General features: G+C 38.1%; 1 protein-coding gene across 2 annotated transcripts in view; it reads left to right on the top strand.

Moving 5' to 3' along the window:
• Positions 1-18652, top strand: part of LOC100551319 (neuroserpin) — a 38691-nt gene that overhangs the window by 11063 nt on the left and 8976 nt on the right. The window contains exons 1-5 of one of the 2 annotated variants that reach the window (XM_010716961.3): positions 1949-2079; positions 9101-9368; positions 11167-11397; positions 13746-13940; positions 14929-15133. In XM_010716961.3, coding sequence (XP_010715263.1) covers positions 9119-9368; positions 11167-11397; positions 13746-13940; positions 14929-15133 — 881 coding nt within the window. In that variant the 5' untranslated portion in view covers positions 1949-2079; positions 9101-9118. Of the gene's footprint in view, positions 1-1948; positions 2080-9100; positions 9369-11166; positions 11398-13745; positions 13941-14928; positions 15134-18652 lie in introns of those variants that run through there. The other variant, XM_003209221.3, reaches the window with a different exon arrangement.

The following is an 18652-nucleotide window of genomic DNA, read 5'->3' as shown; positions in this document are numbered from 1 at the left end:
AGAATGAGAATGTGGATATTTCCTTTGTACTTAAGTGAGCCTTTTTTTTTTTTTTGCTTTTAACTGAAGAGTCTTTTTTTTTTTTTCTTCGGTTAGGGCATCTTGTCTCTTGTGGATAAGATACCTGCAAAGGAGGGATTTTCCTTTGCCTTTTCCTTTCCATTTCCTCACTTATCCCTTGATGTTCCAGGTATTCCCCAAACAATTCTAGATGTTGAATTTTGATGTAGGACGTTGAATTTTCTTCATATCTTGCTCAACCATCAGTATGAACTGTATTGAACAGTATGAGGTTGTTATTGGGTCTTAATGTGGTAAATGCATGGCTGCAGAGAAGTGAGAGGGATGGAGGAACTGTCTAATGTGGAGAAAGAAGTGAGGATTTCAGTGGCAAATCCATCCACTATCTCAAGCTAGCTGTTTTTTCCCCTTGACCATGTACCATAAGTTGAAAAGTTGTCTGTACTGGTGTCCTGTTTGCTCTCTTTCTACTTTCTACGTGCTTGCAAAACTGATCTCATGTAGGGGGGATATCAGCTCGGTAGTTTTCAGTTGAAGAAATCATGGAAATAAGTCAAAAGTGAGTATGTGCACGTAGATAAGTACTAGTATTGCAAGTAACATTAATGATGAAGCCTTAGAGTTAAGAATTGGAACTGACCTTAGGCAGAAGGATAACTTGAATTTCGATTTATGGTGGACTTCTCATGTTTCTCATTCCTTTAGAATGATTAGTCATCAGCATCTCTAATTTTTAAAACAAAAGTACTATGGTGTGCTTTGTTTGCAGCTTCCCCTCATGCCAAGAAGTAAGGCATGCTCCTGCTACCTGAATTTTGCATCCAGATTATTTTATTGTTTACGAAGTCTGGTTTTTAATGTTTTTGTGATGGTATCTTAAAAAAAAAATACGTGAAGCTGTGAATGTTACATAGTAATAGTATTAAATTTTAATTTGATTGCTGTTTGTTAAATGTGCTCTTCATTGCTTCTGTTTTGCTAGTTCAAAGTAAACTACCTTTCATTAATGGTTTTCTTGTGTTTTTTTGCACAGGATGGGCTTTACAGCTGCTTTCACTTGAATTTTGTACTAATGATGGTTCTGTCAATCTCATCATGCCAGAACAACTCCATCCACTGGTTTCAAAAACAGTCCTTCGTATGTCCTGTACGGCTGCAGCAGCTCTGCCAGCACAGCTCTGTTAGTGGGTGACAATAGCTTGGCCAGCTCTGCCAGCCCGGCTCCCTGACTGCATGCAGAGCAGCTGCCAGCACAGGAGGTGCCAGAGCTGCCGGTGGCCCAGGGAGCCTGGCTGGCACGCTGCTGTGCTTGACTTATCGTGGCACAATGGTTAATCGAGTTGCGCTGCTGGCTGTCAGGTCTGTGGCTGTCCTGATGGGCTGTCTGATGTATGCATTTTTGTACTGGAGTAACTGTAGCTGACTGAAATCTCACCCATAGCTGGGAGATTGCTTTGGGTGTAGGAACAGACCCTGGAGTGGTGCTGAAGAAGCAATGCAAGTGCATCAAATAATATTTCTAATGATAATTTCCATTTTGTAATTGGGGCATAATGTCTACTTCCAGTGCTAGTGTTAAATGCTATTCTTTCCTGAGGCCATCTGTCTATCTTATTCCTTTGTGATGAGAAACTAATTCTGATCTAAGAGCTGTTAATGTGCGAATAACCACTCTTTGCAATAGTGATGTTACACAAATGCAATCTACATTGGGTTCCATTTACGAGTTTGAAGCCAATACTGTATTCTAGATTAAAAAGCTGTTTGGTATGTCACGTTTTCATTCAGTTTATGAAATGAGACTCCTTTTCTGAAATTGTGATATGTTTGAATTAATTTTATTCTCGTTATCGCTGTATCCATAGTCTGATCTTTTTCTTCTGAATTCCAGTTGAAGGAAGCTGAATGAAGAAGAAATTGATCCTTGAATACACTGAACTTTCAAAACAAGCTCACAGCTAGTGCATGGCTTGTCTATTTAATGATTTTAAGGTGTATTGAAGGCTATCTTTTGTTCTTGGCTGTGTTTTATTGGAGACTTCTAAGAATTTTTCCTTGGTAAGTTTTGGAGATGTTACTGATGCATTTCAAAGGAGAAACAATTTTAACATGTAGTATTAACATGGTATTCATCGTTATGGATAGTGAATGTCTCCTGTTCTGTCTTTTACTGCTGTGTTATTCAGTCCTTCATTCTCAGGAGTCTGGTAATGGCTACAAGAGTTCCTATAATGCCAGACCTTTAATGTAACATCTCTTAATTGCTTTGTGTAAAAATACAGAGTTCCAGGCAAGTGTATGGCACTTGAAACATTGTTTCCAAACATGCAGGCTGTAAATGCTTTCACAAAGCGTAATTTTTCATTCTGCTGAAACTAATATCATAATGCATTACAAAAATGTCTTTGACATAAGTGACAGCTTTCATCACATATAAGACTATGCTCCAGTACATGCAGCAACGTCGCCTTTAGACTTAAACTGCAGAGATTGCATCTGGCAGTTGCATATGGGGGGACTTAGCTACTGCCCTTTTAATTAAATTATAGTTGGGAGCTTGCTTCTGGGAGCTCGCTGATCAACTGGATTTCATTGTGAAATAGCAGAGATGTGACTTACTGTAGAAGAATTTGCAGTACATGCAAGAGCAGACAAGAAGTTGTTCCTGTATCTAAAATACCTCATTATTGCACTGTCTGCTGTTTCTGATAGATTCTGACCTCATTCCATAGGAACTTCCTTTCTTTCCCAAACCACACAAAGGAAATCTGAGGAAGGAAAAATTGATCTAATCTGGGTTCTTTCCTAGATGGTTGTGTTGAAATTAATGTAGTGTCCTGCTTCTATTACTTAAATTCTATACAATGAAAGTTATATGCAGAAAATTGCCTAAGGTATAACTGATGCTTCAGAAATGAGGCACTGGTTCTTTCTGCTCCTCAGTTAGTGGGTTGAGATCAAAATCTTTGCTGTGAGACCAATATGCTTGGGAGCAGTCTCTTCCAGAGTAGTGTACAGTACTGACAGCCCTCATTATCTATTAAAAATCTTTGTCTGATTCAGCTGTTTCTATGGGGCTCGAATGGTAGACAGTTTTGATATGTTGGAAGTAAAGACAAGTTGAGCTTCTAGCCTTGAAACTTTCACCCTCAGTCTTCCTCAGGCCTCAAGTCCTGAATCTTCAGAATCCCCAAATGCTGTACTGCACAAAATTATCTACATCAGAGTTCTTAATCTTTTTTATTTGTCGTTCTTTGTGGGTTATGTTGTATCTGTTGCTGATTAAAAATAAACACTATGCTACCCAAGAATTTCTCAAATGTTTCTCTCTTAGAGAGACAAAACCAATATAGAAGTTGTAAATGGGTCCTCAGAATTGTAGGCCTTGCAGCAGTTATTGGGGGAAAAAAGACCACCTTAATTGTCTAGATGTGGATGTATGTGTTCGCTTTAGGCTATTCAAATGTAAGTATTTTGGACAGTTTCTCAGTGTATTCCACTATTTTTTAATTGGAGCTGAGGGAGTTTGCCTGAGGAAGCTCAATTAAGACAACTTTGGCTTGCATAATTGTCTCAGCAGGTTAATGACTCGATGCCAAGCTTCACGAAAGTTTAAAAACATTTGGGATTTAATGGTAGAAATCTTCAATATGCAAGTGTTCCGTGTATGTTTTCAGAGGTTTTCCAGAAGCTGTTGATGTTATGGGGCCTTACACAATAGGTCCAGAAGGGCTTGCCTAGCAGTGGTTTGGAGAAGAAAGTCTTAGTACTGCTCAGACATTTTTTTAGCACCTGTATAATTCTGGTTTAGGTAGGAGAGGTTTTTGATACATAGCTATTATGCTGCTTTCTAATGAAACTGATTTCCAGGTTTCTTGCTCCAGAAGGCGATGACTCCGTAACTAACAGATGGTGATAAAATCCCACGTCTTTATTACTAATGTTTGTGCAGATTGAAATATGAATGTAATTGCACATCTCTGAAACAGAGTCAAAAAAGCTTAATGATGCCACATCTGTCTGTAGAATCTCCTTTTGACAAGGTCGTATGCTCACATAAGTCTAAGATAAATGTTTTCTAAAAAAAAAAAGCAGACTTCTTCATGACAATGTACGTCCTAATATGAAGGAGTTAACATTCTAGCTGCAGGTAAAGCCTACTGGAGCTAGCACAGATGTAAATTCATCCATGTCTCCAGATACCAGGCAGGTGATCACTAATTCTAACAACCAAACTACTTGTGATAACAGAAATACTTTGTCAGGTATTGCTTGTGCTGTCCACCATGACTGTTTCTTAAAGCCCTTGCAGACACCTACTTATTCCCCTATTTCCTTGTGTTGTATCATCCTGATTCTAGGCAGTAGGACCTCAGAACAACAGATCATAATTAGGGTGAACTGATATATTTTTTTAATCCTCTATGGCTTTCAGGAAGGCTCTTGTTTCAGTTCCATGTACAAACATGACCTAGCAGACTGGGTAAGCATGCTCTTAAGGCAGTTGACTGGCTTAGTAGAGACTGTTTTGCTAGACTCATCTGTACCTATGGATGTTCCTCATTACAGCAAAGCAAGTATGCTGGGGGAAATGGTGGTGTTCTTTTCTCCAAAGCTTTTCTTCATACACTGGAAGGAAACAGCAGTTTTTTCATTTATGCTTCCCACACTTTTGGTGTTTAGCTTGCATGTAGCCAAGAGTAATCTTCAAGGCAACTAATCTTAGTTCAGTCTTGCTGAGGAACTAAAGCAATATATCACAGTTCTATTTTGTGAAGTTGCTAGGCTTCTAAAGCTGTAAAGGAGTTTCTTTATAAAAACCCACAGTCTGAAGGTGTAAGAGACAAGCAAATGATAACCTTTTTTCTTTCCAACCTGTCTGGCATGCACAAGGCACTAGAATTCAATTCTTAATTGAATTTTTTTGGCACCTTCCTACTGTGAGTTCAATTCTCGCTGTTTCAGAATTCAAAGTACTTAATTTCTGTGAACTGTTTGAGTTTGTTGCCATGTCTTAAAATATCTTGGCTTACAGAGGATGCTTGCCCCTCTTCCATTTTTCTCCTGAAAGCATATGCAGTGATCTGAATAGTTCACAGTTTGTGGGTGTGAGGGGGTGATGTTGTTCTACTTCCTCTTAGTCACTGCAGCCTTATGCTGGGAGGAAGGCAAGAGCTATAGTTAATCAGCCCAGTATTCTAGCCTATGCGTCTTTTTTCTTCAAACGTTATAAATTGGGTTTTCTTTCTGCTTGTGTGGGGGTACATCTGTGCTGGCGAAAGCAGAAAGGAAAAGTGCTGCCCACTGAGCTGTTTGGGACCTGCTGTGGGAAAGCGTCAAACAGAATTCTGGGAGTGGTAAAAGCTTTATGCAAAGTTCCAGCAATTTTGAATAGAAAAAACTTGCAAGGAATTAAACTAGACTTACTGAATGATGTAGATCCCAAAGCTTTTTCCACTATTATTGTTGTGAGAAGTGACAAACAAAAATGAGTAATATTTTTCATTAAGACAATTTCAAGAAATCTTAAACCCTCTACAGATCAGTGTCCAAAACCTAAAGAAGCCCTTGGATGTGTGACGGGCATTTCTCCATTGAAAACAAATGCCAGGAGGTTGAAGTCACTAAATAACCCTTTTAACTGTTATAATACATTCTATGCAGTTACAAGTGTTTGTTTTGAAGTAATACTGCATTCTTTAGTTTGTTGCTGCTTTTTTAATGAGAACCGCTGCAAGCAAGGATAAAACTAGTGCTCACAGATCTGTGTCTATAGATGATTTGTGATGCGTGCTTGCTTGTTTTTTCATGAAGATGCTACTGCTGGAGGAGTTAGGGCTGCTTCTTTCTTTACCTGGAAGGAGAATGTGATTTGTGTATCACTTAATCTAAGTTTTGCTGTTACAGCTTCCGCCACTGATTGGAGCTCAAATGAAATTCACGTCTCAGCCCTTAATATTTGTTTAGCTAAGGGCTGAAAGCAGCTTTGACAGCTTTTTTGTTTATATGTCAACTAGTGCGAAATGTGTACTGTAACTTTTGAAATTAATGTCTGAGTCCACATTGAGCAGTAGTTAAAAGAACAGCTATTTAGCTGATGCAGTATTTAACTAGATTTCACTGATACAGAATGGCTACGACAGATAGTGTTGTTCCTAACTGAGTGTGAAAAGACTGTCAAAATTCTGATGGTATTCAGGGATTGTTTAACTTCCCAAGCAGAAATTGCACAATGTTCAGCGTTGTTCCCTTCGCTTAAGGTAGAGTACAGGTATTTAAAAAATGTTCTGATTCTGTGTTGTTGTGGAAACGACTGCCCTTAACTTACTGAAAAAAGATGCTGAGAATGAGTTGCACTTTGTTGGACCAAGACCTGCTGCTTGAAGAGGCATGTGAAAGTGTGAAATCAAGTATAATACTGCCTAAAGCAAGGTGGAATTGGAGGCAGTAACTGTTATGACTAGAATGATAATTGAGCTAGATTCCCATTGTTAGAAGTGCGTACATGTGCTGTCAGTACAAGGAAAAGGGAACTGGGGAATTTACCCCAGATGTCTTGGATTAGACTGAGAGGAAAACATAACTAGGAAATGATTATCACGAAGACAAGCTGCTTGACCAAGTGCCTGTTCTGTTCTGCAGGCTTCTCCCACAGACCTTGCTTGCATTAAAATGTCATCCCTTGTTTTATACCTGTATGTTGAGAGAGCCCGATCCTCACAAACAGCCTGAGAGCGCTGCCGCTGTGGGGCTGCACTGCATCTTCTACCCATATCCACCTCTTGCAATTATTTAAGAGTTTCTGACAGTCATGTGTATGGCAGAGATCAGTGATGGAGTGCTGAATAGCTCCCTCTGCAGTGAGAAAGCTGGGGAGTTTTTCTTTTTTGAAATTGAGAATTCATTTGTCTCAGTGTTTGGGCACTGGTCTTGATACCGTTGTCTTGATACAACAGGAAAAATGTGGTTGTCTGCATAATTAAAATCCTGTTGAACTATGCAAACTTGCTTACAGACCTATTAAAAAGCCCCAGTACTGCCTTGTGCTTAGCTGAGCTGATCTTGGTGTGCTTTTTGCTACTGCTATTAATGTCCTCCATGGCAAGTTTATTGGCATTTCTTACCTTGTATGGCTTTCAAGTTGAGATCAGTACACCCCACCTTCCCCCCTCACCCTCCAAAATCCATTTGTTTCACTACAATAGGAATTGTAATATCTTTAAATAACTAATAAACATGTTTAAAAACAGTGCTATTAATAAGAGGGTTGGAGAAACTTGTGCAATATCGATACCTTTTTGGTCCATGAAATTTGTGTTCATGAAATGATGCCCCAGACTGAAATGGTTTCCTCTGAAAAGGCAGTGCAATGTTGAGTGCACAATATGAAGCTACTGATATGGGCTCGTGTTTTTTTTTCCTGTGCTGTTGTTAAGTAGAATAGGAACATATGGTGGGGATTTCTGATATCTTGCAAAGAATCAGAAAAATGAACTGTTGACATGGGGAGGGATCATTAGAAATGGATAAATAGAGCATATTTCATACATGCATGTAAGCAAACCATAGAAGGGAGGTAGGGAGAGGGAGAAGCAGGGCTGTGGTTCATCTCTCTCTAAGAACCTGTTATTTTTCCCTGAAGCATGTGTGTTTGCTGTGTTAATTCATGTGTTTCGTTTCCTCAATGAAAAATAAACAGAAGGCTGAGCCATGGCCAGGAAACAGAATCTTAAACAGTGACCACATTGCTTGCTGCCAAAGCGTGTACCTTGTTGCTTTTCATATTTTTTCTCATCTATGAAATGTGAGTAATGTTATGTATCATTCAGTGTTTTGCAAGATAATTGTATAACAGATATCTAGTCCTTTGAAGATGAAATGCATGATATAGATGGCATACAAAGCTTATTGAGGGTCTCTGTCAGGTATAAAGAGGCCCACAGTAACTGCAGGCACACAGTTGGGAAGCATAAGGCAGAGGCACTTTAGCTAGCAGCATGTAAATTGACTTCAGTTGAACAGCAGGGTAGCACATTCACATGAATTTATCCCATGCTGACAAGCCCTGCAACCTGGCACAGAAACATACAAATGCTTCTTCTGGGCTAAATCTGTTTGCTTCATGGTATTTGAAGCTGTAAGTGTCCAGGAGAAGAAGCTGAAGCACAAGCTGTGTTGGCTCTCATGACTGACCAGTTGGTCAAGTGCCAACGTAGTGTGAAGTGAAAGGGAGAAAAGAAATGGAGATGTGTATGCAGCCCCTGAATGTGCAGTTTGAATTAAGCTACTAGTGTGACTAGTGTAACTAGTCAAACTGGGGTAGAGTGAGAACTGTTTGACACCTTTTAGCAAAGCTTGGGGGTAAGTTAGGTTAGTATTAATCCTCTTGACTTCTTTCTAGTTTGCTGTTTCCACTGTCGAATCTTTCCTGCTGTTACATAAAGTAATTTGGCCTGCTCCAGGGACCTGCATAGAAAAGTTATTCTGTGAGCAAATGTAACTAGTCAAAACTAGTCAATTCGTTGTTGTTTGCTAACAGGCATCTTGGCTGCTTGCTGTGAGTTCTGCAACTAAGCACCATCATGGTACATTTCCTTTGTCACTGGTGTCAGCGAGCTTTTACTGTTCCTGAAGTAGTCTTACCAGTTCCTGGAGTAGTGAGACTTAGATGAATAAGTTATTTCTTACTTGGAAGATCAAATGAAAGAAACGTGTTCGTAAGTCTCCTTGGTGGAAAAAAAGTGCAGAAATCTGTTTCTACACCAGCATTGCTTAATGATATCAAACTTGAGAAGGAGAAGTAGGAAAGGTATGGCTATGTTTGAGGTTTGTTTTTTTTTTTGTAGGAGTTGAATTTTATTAATCTGTTGAAAGTTTACAGAAGCATAAAGCCATTTAATACCTAATTTTCAGGGGGAAAATAGTTCATTGCTTCATTTGAAGGGTGTATGTGCCTCCTCCAGAAAACTCAAATATGCCATTAACCCATTGGCTAGATTTTTCCCACAAAAATTAGAAATTGCTGAGTTTACCATTGTGTTGTGTTTAATAAGTTACTTCCTCTAAAATTATCTTGCAGGTCTTAATATCTCACAGCATGTATTTCCTTGGACTATTGTCTTTGCTTGTTCTGCCAAGTAAAGCCTTCAAGACAAATTTTCCTGATGAAACTATTGCTGAGCTTTCTGTGAATATTTACAATCAGCTACGAGCTGCAAGAGAAGATGAGAATATTGTTTTCTGTCCTCTGAGCATTGCAATAGCCATGGGAATGATAGAGCTTGGAGCCCATGGAACCACTTTGAAAGAAATTCGACATACGTTGGGTTTTGACAGCTTAAAAAATGGTAAGAACTTTTATAATCACGCTTTCCAACAGATTTTTTAGACTTGAAGAAACAGCTGGCAATGCTTCAGCAACCGTGGAAATGGCCTGATGATGTCCAGAGGTTATTAATCAAGGGGCTTCTTGACATTTTGTGTGATGGCCTGAGCGTGCTGAAGCATGCTTGAGTGGATTGTGTGAGCAGCAATGCTAATGGATAGTACTGGCTTGGGCAACTAAATCCCAAGTGATTGCAGTATACTGTTGATCTTGGTTTCTATCAGTAAAGTTAAGGATGCTCTTGCCTCTAGATGACTTGCAGAAGTATCTTTTTTTTTTTCAAGGCTTATAGTGAAACCTGAAAAGGAAAAGATTGTTTTAAGCAGTATTGCTTAGAAGTAGGAGAACTCGGTAATAAGACCAGAAACATGATCTCTTACTTTGACAGAGCTTGTTCTTGTAGATAGAACATGTAGGTTTTAGCCTAATATGTCTGTAATGTTCTGTTTGCACTATATAATATAGCATGCAAGCTAATTTAGGAAATACCAATGTCTTGGTTGTTTCTGTGTGATACTTCATGTACTCTGGGGGTTGGAACTAGGTAATCTTCAAGGTCCCTTCCAATCCAAGCATTGCTGTGATTCATGTGTCCCTGTCATCCTTCCTGAGAAACAAGAAGCATTATTTAACAGAACAATGGTACTGCTATAGTGTGGGATAAGCAGAAAAGTCATGCATCTGGATGTAGTGCCACAGAACACATATTCAGTGCCAACCATTCTGATTTGTCTCCAAATAGAGAAGATCAGTGAATGGAGGAAAATCTTCTGAAGAGAATTTTTACTAATTTTGATGTTAGAGTAATGAAAATCTGAATGGAATTCCTCGTCCATAGAACTCATTGGATGCTAAGTCCTCTGTGAATGGGTGTTGAGGAAGGACTTCGGAATACAGTTCAGAAACCATGTTTGTCAAGCTTTGTGTGCTGTACCTGTATGCAGTTGATATCTTTCTGTAAAGATTACGGTGCATGTTTAACTCAGATTTCTCTAACAGTTGATAAATTAACCCCTTATCTGTAACTTAAGAAGTTAATGCAGCACACTTGAGCTGGGCCATTCACTGTTCTTGACACAGTGCTAGTTGGAAACATTCTGACAACTTGAGCTTGAAATATTTAATTGCATTCAATTTTTAAGTTATATTGTGAAGAAAATCAGAATGTTCAGCTTCAGGTAGGCAGTGCAGCAGTGTGAGCTTTCTGCCTTCAGGCAGGCTTTTTGGAATCCTTTTGGCTGTGAGTTTAGGCTGTCACTGCCAAAATTCATTACCCAAGCAAATGATCCATGCTATATCCTGGAAAATTCTAGACCTGTCCTAGAGAGGGGGACTCCGTGTGGGCCCTAACAATCAGAACTGAGCACTGATTTTTCTTTGCCAAGCTCCTGAATAATTGTTTTTTAGAACATAAGGAAAATCTGTTGGTTTGTGGTGGCAAAGCATGGAAGTATGACTCATAAGAAGAATTTTTAGTTCCTTGATGTAGAGAGGATTATCATTGATTATTGCTGTTCGGTGGGGTTCAAATGGCTTGTTAATGATAATTTTAAGTAGCTGAAAGAATAAGCTCTAAATGTGTTCTGCTTTGCAGATTGTCTTCTCAGATCTGAAGGCGTTCAGGTTTCAGTCAGACTGCATGTGTTTAACTGCTGGATGTAGCAAAATAAATTGGACTTGATAAGATGACTGTATTTCTAGTGCAAAACTATGGATTTTCTTCTCAAGTGTTCTCACTGAACTTATATTTCTTCCCTCAGGTGAAGAGTTTGCCTTCTTGAAGGACCTGTCTGATATGGCAACTACTGAAGAAAGTCATTATGTTTTGAATATGGCTAACTCTCTCTATATTCAAAATGGATTTCATGTTAGTGAAAAATTTTTGCAGTTGGTGAAAAAATACTTTAAAGCTGAAGTAGAGAATATAGATTTCAGCCAGAGTACAGCTGTAGCTACCCACATCAATAAGTGGGTGGAGAATCATACAAACAGTAAGTTTACGTGGTTTCTATTTCCTGCAGTAAGTGTCTTTATTTCTGGAGTTAGGACATGAAATTTTTACCTTTTCATCTCTTTTGTCTCTCCACTCAAAGAGAATTGTAGTGTGAATTCTGCCATGGAAAAAATATCTAGCTGTCTGAAGAGAAGTAGTGTTCTAAGTAGCATTAGCCATTTAATCATGGTAGGATCTGTCTGAATATATTTTCCAGTGAAGTACTTGTAACAGCTACTGAAGGAGCAAGTTTTCATCATAGTCTTTTTAAATTTTTAATACTGATTTCTATATTAAGTTACAAAAAAGTGTAGATAAGTGCTATTGTTAAATGCTAAACTCTTATCTACAGAGGGATTATTGGCCTGTGCTTTGGCTGTGTGGAGGACTGAGGAACTGATAGGTACAAGTTATGGAGAAATGGAATGCTAATAAATACTAGAGGTTACCTCAAGCACAAAATGAGACCCTGTGATCTAATATTTACAATGTGTGGTTATGACATAACATGTTTAGAGAGTATTTGGTTGTAGGAATACTGTCAGAGTTCTATAACAAAAATGTGGTGGAAGGAAAGGAGTAAGCACAATTACTGATATAAATGTGCTTGTTTAGATCTGGTTGGTGCAGACATCAGGATTCTTTTAAGGAATTAGATGGCTATGTTGTACGTGCATTTAAGAATCATAATGCTTTACAGGAAATCTGCAGCACTAAAGTTGAAAGACATCTTGCATAATGCGTTAATTCATTTTAAAAAGCATCTAGCTGTTCCTATGGGAAAAGGGAATGTATTGTAGTAATTTCTGCCCTTTATCTCAAGCTACAGAAATGGAGGGAATGGAAATAATGCAGCAGCTTGTGCAGAGTTGCAGAAAAACATCATCTCTGAAGGAAAAGCAAAATTTTCTTTTTTAAAAGAGCACCCAGATCTCATGCTTAATGCCTGCCACATCTGCTGACCAAGTTTGTACCCATCACCTTGGAAAGAACTGTTGAGCTAACAAAGGCAGCTGTTGGTCTCTTAGTATTAGGTTACGATAGTAACAGTCCCTCAGCTTAATCTCTGAGTGCTAGATCGCATTCCCTCCTGCCTGCCAGTTGTGACAGAGGGCTCATTTTCTCGTTAGTTAAGGAGTACAAGACAGTCAGCTTTCCAGTTCCAGCATGTTGAAAATGATGGGAAGCTCAGAGTAGAAAACATAACTGTCAAGATTTCTCTGGCCAGAAGTAATTCTTAATGTATGTCAGTGTATTAAGATGTGACTGAAGAGCTCAAGAGAAAATAATGTATTAAGTAATAAAGGACAAGCACATTCCTTAGTTTTTCATTTTTCTACTGTAGAATAAGCATGGGTCACATATCATTTTCAAAGATATTCTAGCTGGGATGAGGTATGAACAGTGACCCATAACAAATATTGCCGTATAATACACAAATTTCCTACCAGTTGGTAGGTGTCATATGCTCCAGAAAGCATAATTTGTATTATAAACAATGCATTAAGGGAGTCATAACCAGGTGGAGGCATGTGTTTATTTTAACACTTTGTACTGCAGTGTCAGTTAAAACAAATGAACAAGAAAGCCATCTGAAGTAGGCTATAATTTGTCAAGAACACCAATAACAAATGTGGTCAGCCTGTCAAATTTAGTGATCTCAAAATTGTTTTGTTGAAAAGGCAGCTGTTTAAGATGAGCTAAAGCAGGTAAGACTATTCTCATGTGAATGACTTATTTAGGAATGGGAGCAAAGCAGCTGCCATGCTTAGCTGACATACCTCCCTTGTGTAGAGCAGATGCTATATGTCTTTCTCTTGTGCTTTCCAAGTGCTGATATGAGTGGAACAAATGCTGAGAATCTATATAGATTAGCCTTTACTAATCAGTGACATGCTACTTGATTAGAAACTGAGCACTTAAAAATTAGCCTGGGTGAAGTTTCAATGGATATGCATATGCATTTCAAACATCCACTTTTAATTGTTCTTTGGATCAGAACCAGAATGTATAGATGATCTGACATGAAGAGAAAAATGCTGAAATGTATTACAACACCAGTGTGAATAGTTGGACTTTTTTTCCCTTGATTTAATTATGGGGTATATATAAGTAGTGGTACAGTAACAGTTAGCTAATGTGTCCTTGGTAGAAAGATTTGTGCACCTACACTGTGACTTCAGGTTTGCAAACCACTGGTGGTTTAATCTGAGATTTAATGAAACATTTGAATTGGAAATTACATGTTAGTGCAGCTTTTTATTTAGTTGCTTTTTTTTTTGAGCTGTCTTTATCTGATTTAATGCTCCATTTGACATGAAGACTGACAGTTGTTTTTCTTCTTAGATATGATCAAAGATTTTGTGTCATCAAGAGACTTTGGTGCTCTAACTCATTTGGTTCTCATCAATGCAATCTACTTTAAAGGCAATTGGAAATCACAGTTCAGACCTGAAAATACAAGAACTTTTTCTTTTACTAAGGATGATGAAACTGAAGTGCAGATTCCAATGATGTACCAGCAGGGAGAGTTTTATTATGGTGAGTTGGTAATGTAACAATTTAATCTAGTAAGCCTTTCCTTAATATCTTTGTTGTAGTAGTACTTACTTGTATTCTTCTACATGGAGCTTTGAGTATGCTTGCCCAGTGGAGGGATGTTTATTTGACGTGTTTTTATAGTATGTGCTTCTTTATTGTACCAGCAGCAATATGTTTAATGACTTCATGATTGCTGTTTAGCTATGTTTTGGTGCCATATGATGAACTTCAGAACGTTTGCCCACTGCTTTCTTATCTATTTACAATTATAGAGCTATATCTGCTGTTGGGTGAAATATTATTCTTGTCCAATGTGAAGAACTGAAATTAATAGAGTGGATATTAGGGAAGATTTCTTCATTGTGAGGGTGGCTAAACACTGGAGCAGACTTGCTAGAGAAATGATTGATGCTCCCGTGCCCCTCAGTGTTCAATAATTTCCAATTGGTAATTGGATAGTTTTGCTCTGATTTTTCTAGATCCCTTCTAACTATTCTAAATAAATAGTCTTAATATGAGGACACTTATCCATTACTGCCCTAATATTCTTAGGTGAGATGAATTCTTCAAACAGCAGAACTAATGGTGATTTTTATTTTGAGCTTGAACTCCAAATGGATTGTACGGTGTCACCTGTTGGCAATATTTTACTGTCTTATTGTTAACAAACTGTCTTTTTCTGAAAAAAAACTCTGCCTGTTTCCATGAAGATGTTAGCTTTAACAACTTTGCTCACTGAATGGAAGTTAGGTGGAAATTAAGTAACAAGTTCAGAAGTATGGTTGCCTGCAGACTGATTGCATAAGATTACCTTCCTTAGGAAAGGAGATATAAGACTTAAATCATATCATAAAAGAACTATGACTTTTTTTTTACAGAATAGAGGGTCAATTCCTATACTTAGCATTTTCTACCTGTTATCTTTCTCATATCTCCTGTAAAAATGAAAGAATGTACTTCTAATATCCTTTCCCTTTTTCTCTTGTAGGAGAGTTCAGTGATGGCTCTAATGAAGCAGGTGGTATCTACCAAGTTCTAGAAATACCATATGAAGGAGATGAAATTAGTATGATGATTGTTCTTAGCAGACAGGAAGTTCCACTGGTCACATTGGAGCCACTTGTCAAAGCCTCATTGATTAATGAGTGGGCTAACTCAGTAAAAAAGCAAAAAGTGGAAGTATATTTACCAAGGTGAGAATGTGCTGCTGTATCAGTAAAAGGGGAAGGCTGCTGTGTTCAGTTGGGTTGGAATAGTAGTGTAGGTAAGAACTGGACTCTTGACCAAGTCTGTAGCTATGGAGCACCCACACAAAGGTGGCTGCGACAAGAAGATCTGGGGGTGTGCAGTGCATAATAGTAGTTTGAGCAACAGCTCAACACTGCATTTGTGTCCCTTCCAGGTATAAGCTCCAGGAAGGGAGATTTCATCAAGTATATCTACTCAGAGTGATGGCTCTTACTTTATTGCAGAGCTCATTATGGTTAAGTTCCATTTAAGATAGAAGCCATTCAAATATTTCAAGCTTGAATTAATAAAGCTAAAATGTTTCATTTGGGTGCTATTTAAATTACTATTTGCTGTTAATTCAAGAAGTTTTAATGGTATGTATAGATACAAATAGTTGAGTATTGAGAGGTAATTTCAATCAATATCTTCCTTAGATGTTACAGGGGTTGAACTCATTTTCATTAGAGGACCAGTGAAATTGGTTTATTTGTAGACTTAACCTGTATATGCTCAGAGGTGTATTTACTCAAATGCATTGTTACCTTTCCAGTAATTTTCATCTGCTTTTAAATGTTTGTGTACCTCATACTTGTTTGCTACTGAAAGTCAGTAATGTGTGGTTCCATCGTAATGGTCTTCAGAAGGTTCATAATGATTTCATTAATTATATTAAACTGTCTATATAACATGGAACATGCTTTTGTACCTACTGAGCTTTTTGGCTACAGCACAAGGCAGAAGAAAAATAAACCATTGTGAAGTCTTGTAGTCACAGAAATGATTCTTGTTTTTGTGTGATTTGGAAATTGGGGTTATACTGCACATGCAAGGAACAGGGCAAAATCCTTTAAAGAGAGAGGAAACTACTTTTGCTAAGCTATTTATCCTTTCACAATGAAATGTTACTTGATGTTACCTACAAATTCAATGAGGAGTCTTCCATCCCTTAAGCTTCTTTTTCATAACTGAAGTATTTCGCTGCCTCTGTATCAGGTGCTGATGCTTAATATCTGTTTCTCCCATGTATGAGATGCACAGAATCCAGACATATATAAAAAAAACTAAGCTTCTGAATTTATGAAGTTGAAGTATCTCAAATTAAATACATAAGTACTGTTGAAATTTTAGTAATGATCCTGGCCTGAAGTTTTTTGCAGGCAGTTTTAGTTTTTGCTTGTTTCTTCTTAACCTAAAGCATTGAGTTCAGGGTTCTCTGTAGCCAGAACTTCAGACATGAGTTTGTGGCTGAGTTGAGGCTGTGTTTTTGTGTGGTCATATAACTTATTTATTCTGTACCCAACAATTCTTACCTTAGGCTAGTTTTCATGCCTGTCGCTCTGATCTAAGAACCTCCAGAAAATTGTTAAATGCTTTTTGAATTAAGGTTAAGCAAAGGCAAAGCAGGTACAACTGGGTTCTGATTACCTTCAGCATTTTCCAGTTATGAGAGCACTCATGAACTTGAAATACCACACAGTAACAGTGCAATTTCCTATAAAAATTAGAAAGATTAATTGCACGCTCCCAAGGTGTTGGATTTCCATTAGAGATTCAGAGGAGATCTGCAGGATTTTAGCAATGCTCAGAATAAAAACTTCATAAATATTTTATGCTCTGACTCAGGAAGGCATGTTATGAAATGTGGCCTGCAGGCTCTGTCCACTGAGAAACTGAAAACAGCAGTGGAATAAAATTAATTTTTTATATCCTGGAAGATGCTATCAAATTATACAGTGAACATTTTCAAAACCATACTAGGGCCTGAACGCTAACTGAAAGCACGGTTAATCACAACATTATAATTTCTGTTTGCATTGTGTGTGCAAATTACTCTTCTTAATAGCAAAGGAGAAATTTGAACAGAAGTGTTAAATTATACTACTTTTTCATTTTCAAATCTGTTTGCAGTTTAACCCAGACTAAAACGATCAACATTCTAATCCTGTTTATTCATAGAATTGAAACAGACCGTGAATCTAATACACAAAACTCTCCAGCAATTTATTTGAAGAACACAGGAAGAGCTACTACCTAATGACATTGCAACAGATCACCCCTTGAAGTCTGACCCAGTATGCTTGGTTGTCTTCACTGACCTTCCTGCTTCACATAATTCTGAAAGGTCCTTGTTGATCTGAAAGTTTTCTTTCTCTCAAGAAAACAAACCTTATCCCTCTTTTACATTCTTTTCAGTTCTGTTTTGATGAGGTCAGATCTCGTAGTTCTTGAGATACAGTCACAGAAGAGGAACAAAGCTGTGTGCAGTAAACACGTAGGCAACATCTGCAGCCTAGATTTAGCCCTCATAGAAGGACCTTGCCAGAGAGAACCATAACCTGCCTTGATCTACCTGGTCAGAACAACAATACTGTGGCATTTTCTTGTTGTTTTATTTTCAGGCTATTGAATTATGCAAGCTAGTTCTAGCACCTCAAGACAACCTTGCTGAAATTCCATCTGAAAAGTTGGAATTGATGTCAGCTGGCAGCTTGGTATTATAATGCGAAGTTTCTTATTGGGCTGAAATTGCAATTCAGATCCTTAAGGCCTGTCTTCTAAGCAAGAAATTGTTGACTTGTCAAATGGAGCCATTGCTTTGCTTCTTGTTCTGCAGAATGTAATATATTAGAACCAAACTGGGAATCAGGCATTTTTGCTTTTTCTCAGGACTTTTAGCGAGCCTTGAAATTATAGCCTTTGGGATGAGTCACACTAGGCTGTAGTTATACTTTTACTGTATAGCTGGAAAGTGTACTCAAATCCTCTTTTGTAGATCCTGAGCACCTAGGGACTCTACTGAAAACTCAGCATTTCGGAGGAGTTGCATGGCCTCATGCAAGATGAAGCCTTTTTTTTTCAGTCTTAAAAGTCTGACTAGAAGATGACTTAATATTTTAAAGCTTTACACAACCTAAAGTTCTGGATTGCTGTAATTGTGAACAATCATTCATTAAGGTAAAGGATAACAGGATGGATTTAGGTTGAATGCAGGGAGGAAGTCTTACACAGTAACGGTGGTGAGGAACTGTAACTGGTTGCCCAGAAATGTGGATGCTCAATTACTGGAGACTTTCAAGGCCAGGTTGGATGGGGCTTTGAGCAACCTGATCTAGATGTGGATGCCTCTGTTCATTGCAGGGGAGTTGGATGAGATGCCTTTGTTTCTTCCAACTGTGAGAAATCTGATTCTCTAAAGCCTTCTATGTCTTTAAGAATGCTGATGCATTTCATACCAGAATGTGAGAAACTTCCTTGAGCTTGTGAATCTTTAGCCTCTTTTGATTCTTTTGAGAACTGCCTAAACTTTATAAACAGTAAAATGGCAAGAATCAGTTCTTCTGCTTTAGTCCAGGCATAGGCTGGAATCCATCTGGACAGGGTAGGTGACCATTTCTGATGCTGCCAGTGATTTGTCAGTCTCGAGCTCTCTCCAGATCTTATTTTAACATGCGTAAAGTTCTTCTCTGGATAATGATTAGTGA

This window comes from Meleagris gallopavo, chromosome 11 (genome assembly GCF_000146605.3).
Source record: "Meleagris gallopavo isolate NT-WF06-2002-E0010 breed Aviagen turkey brand Nicholas breeding stock chromosome 11, Turkey_5.1, whole genome shotgun sequence".
Lineage (NCBI taxonomy): Eukaryota > Metazoa > Chordata > Aves > Galliformes > Phasianidae > Meleagris > Meleagris gallopavo.
The sequence above is the reverse complement of the archived record's forward strand: the minus strand, read 5'-3'. Positions and strand labels throughout refer to the sequence as shown.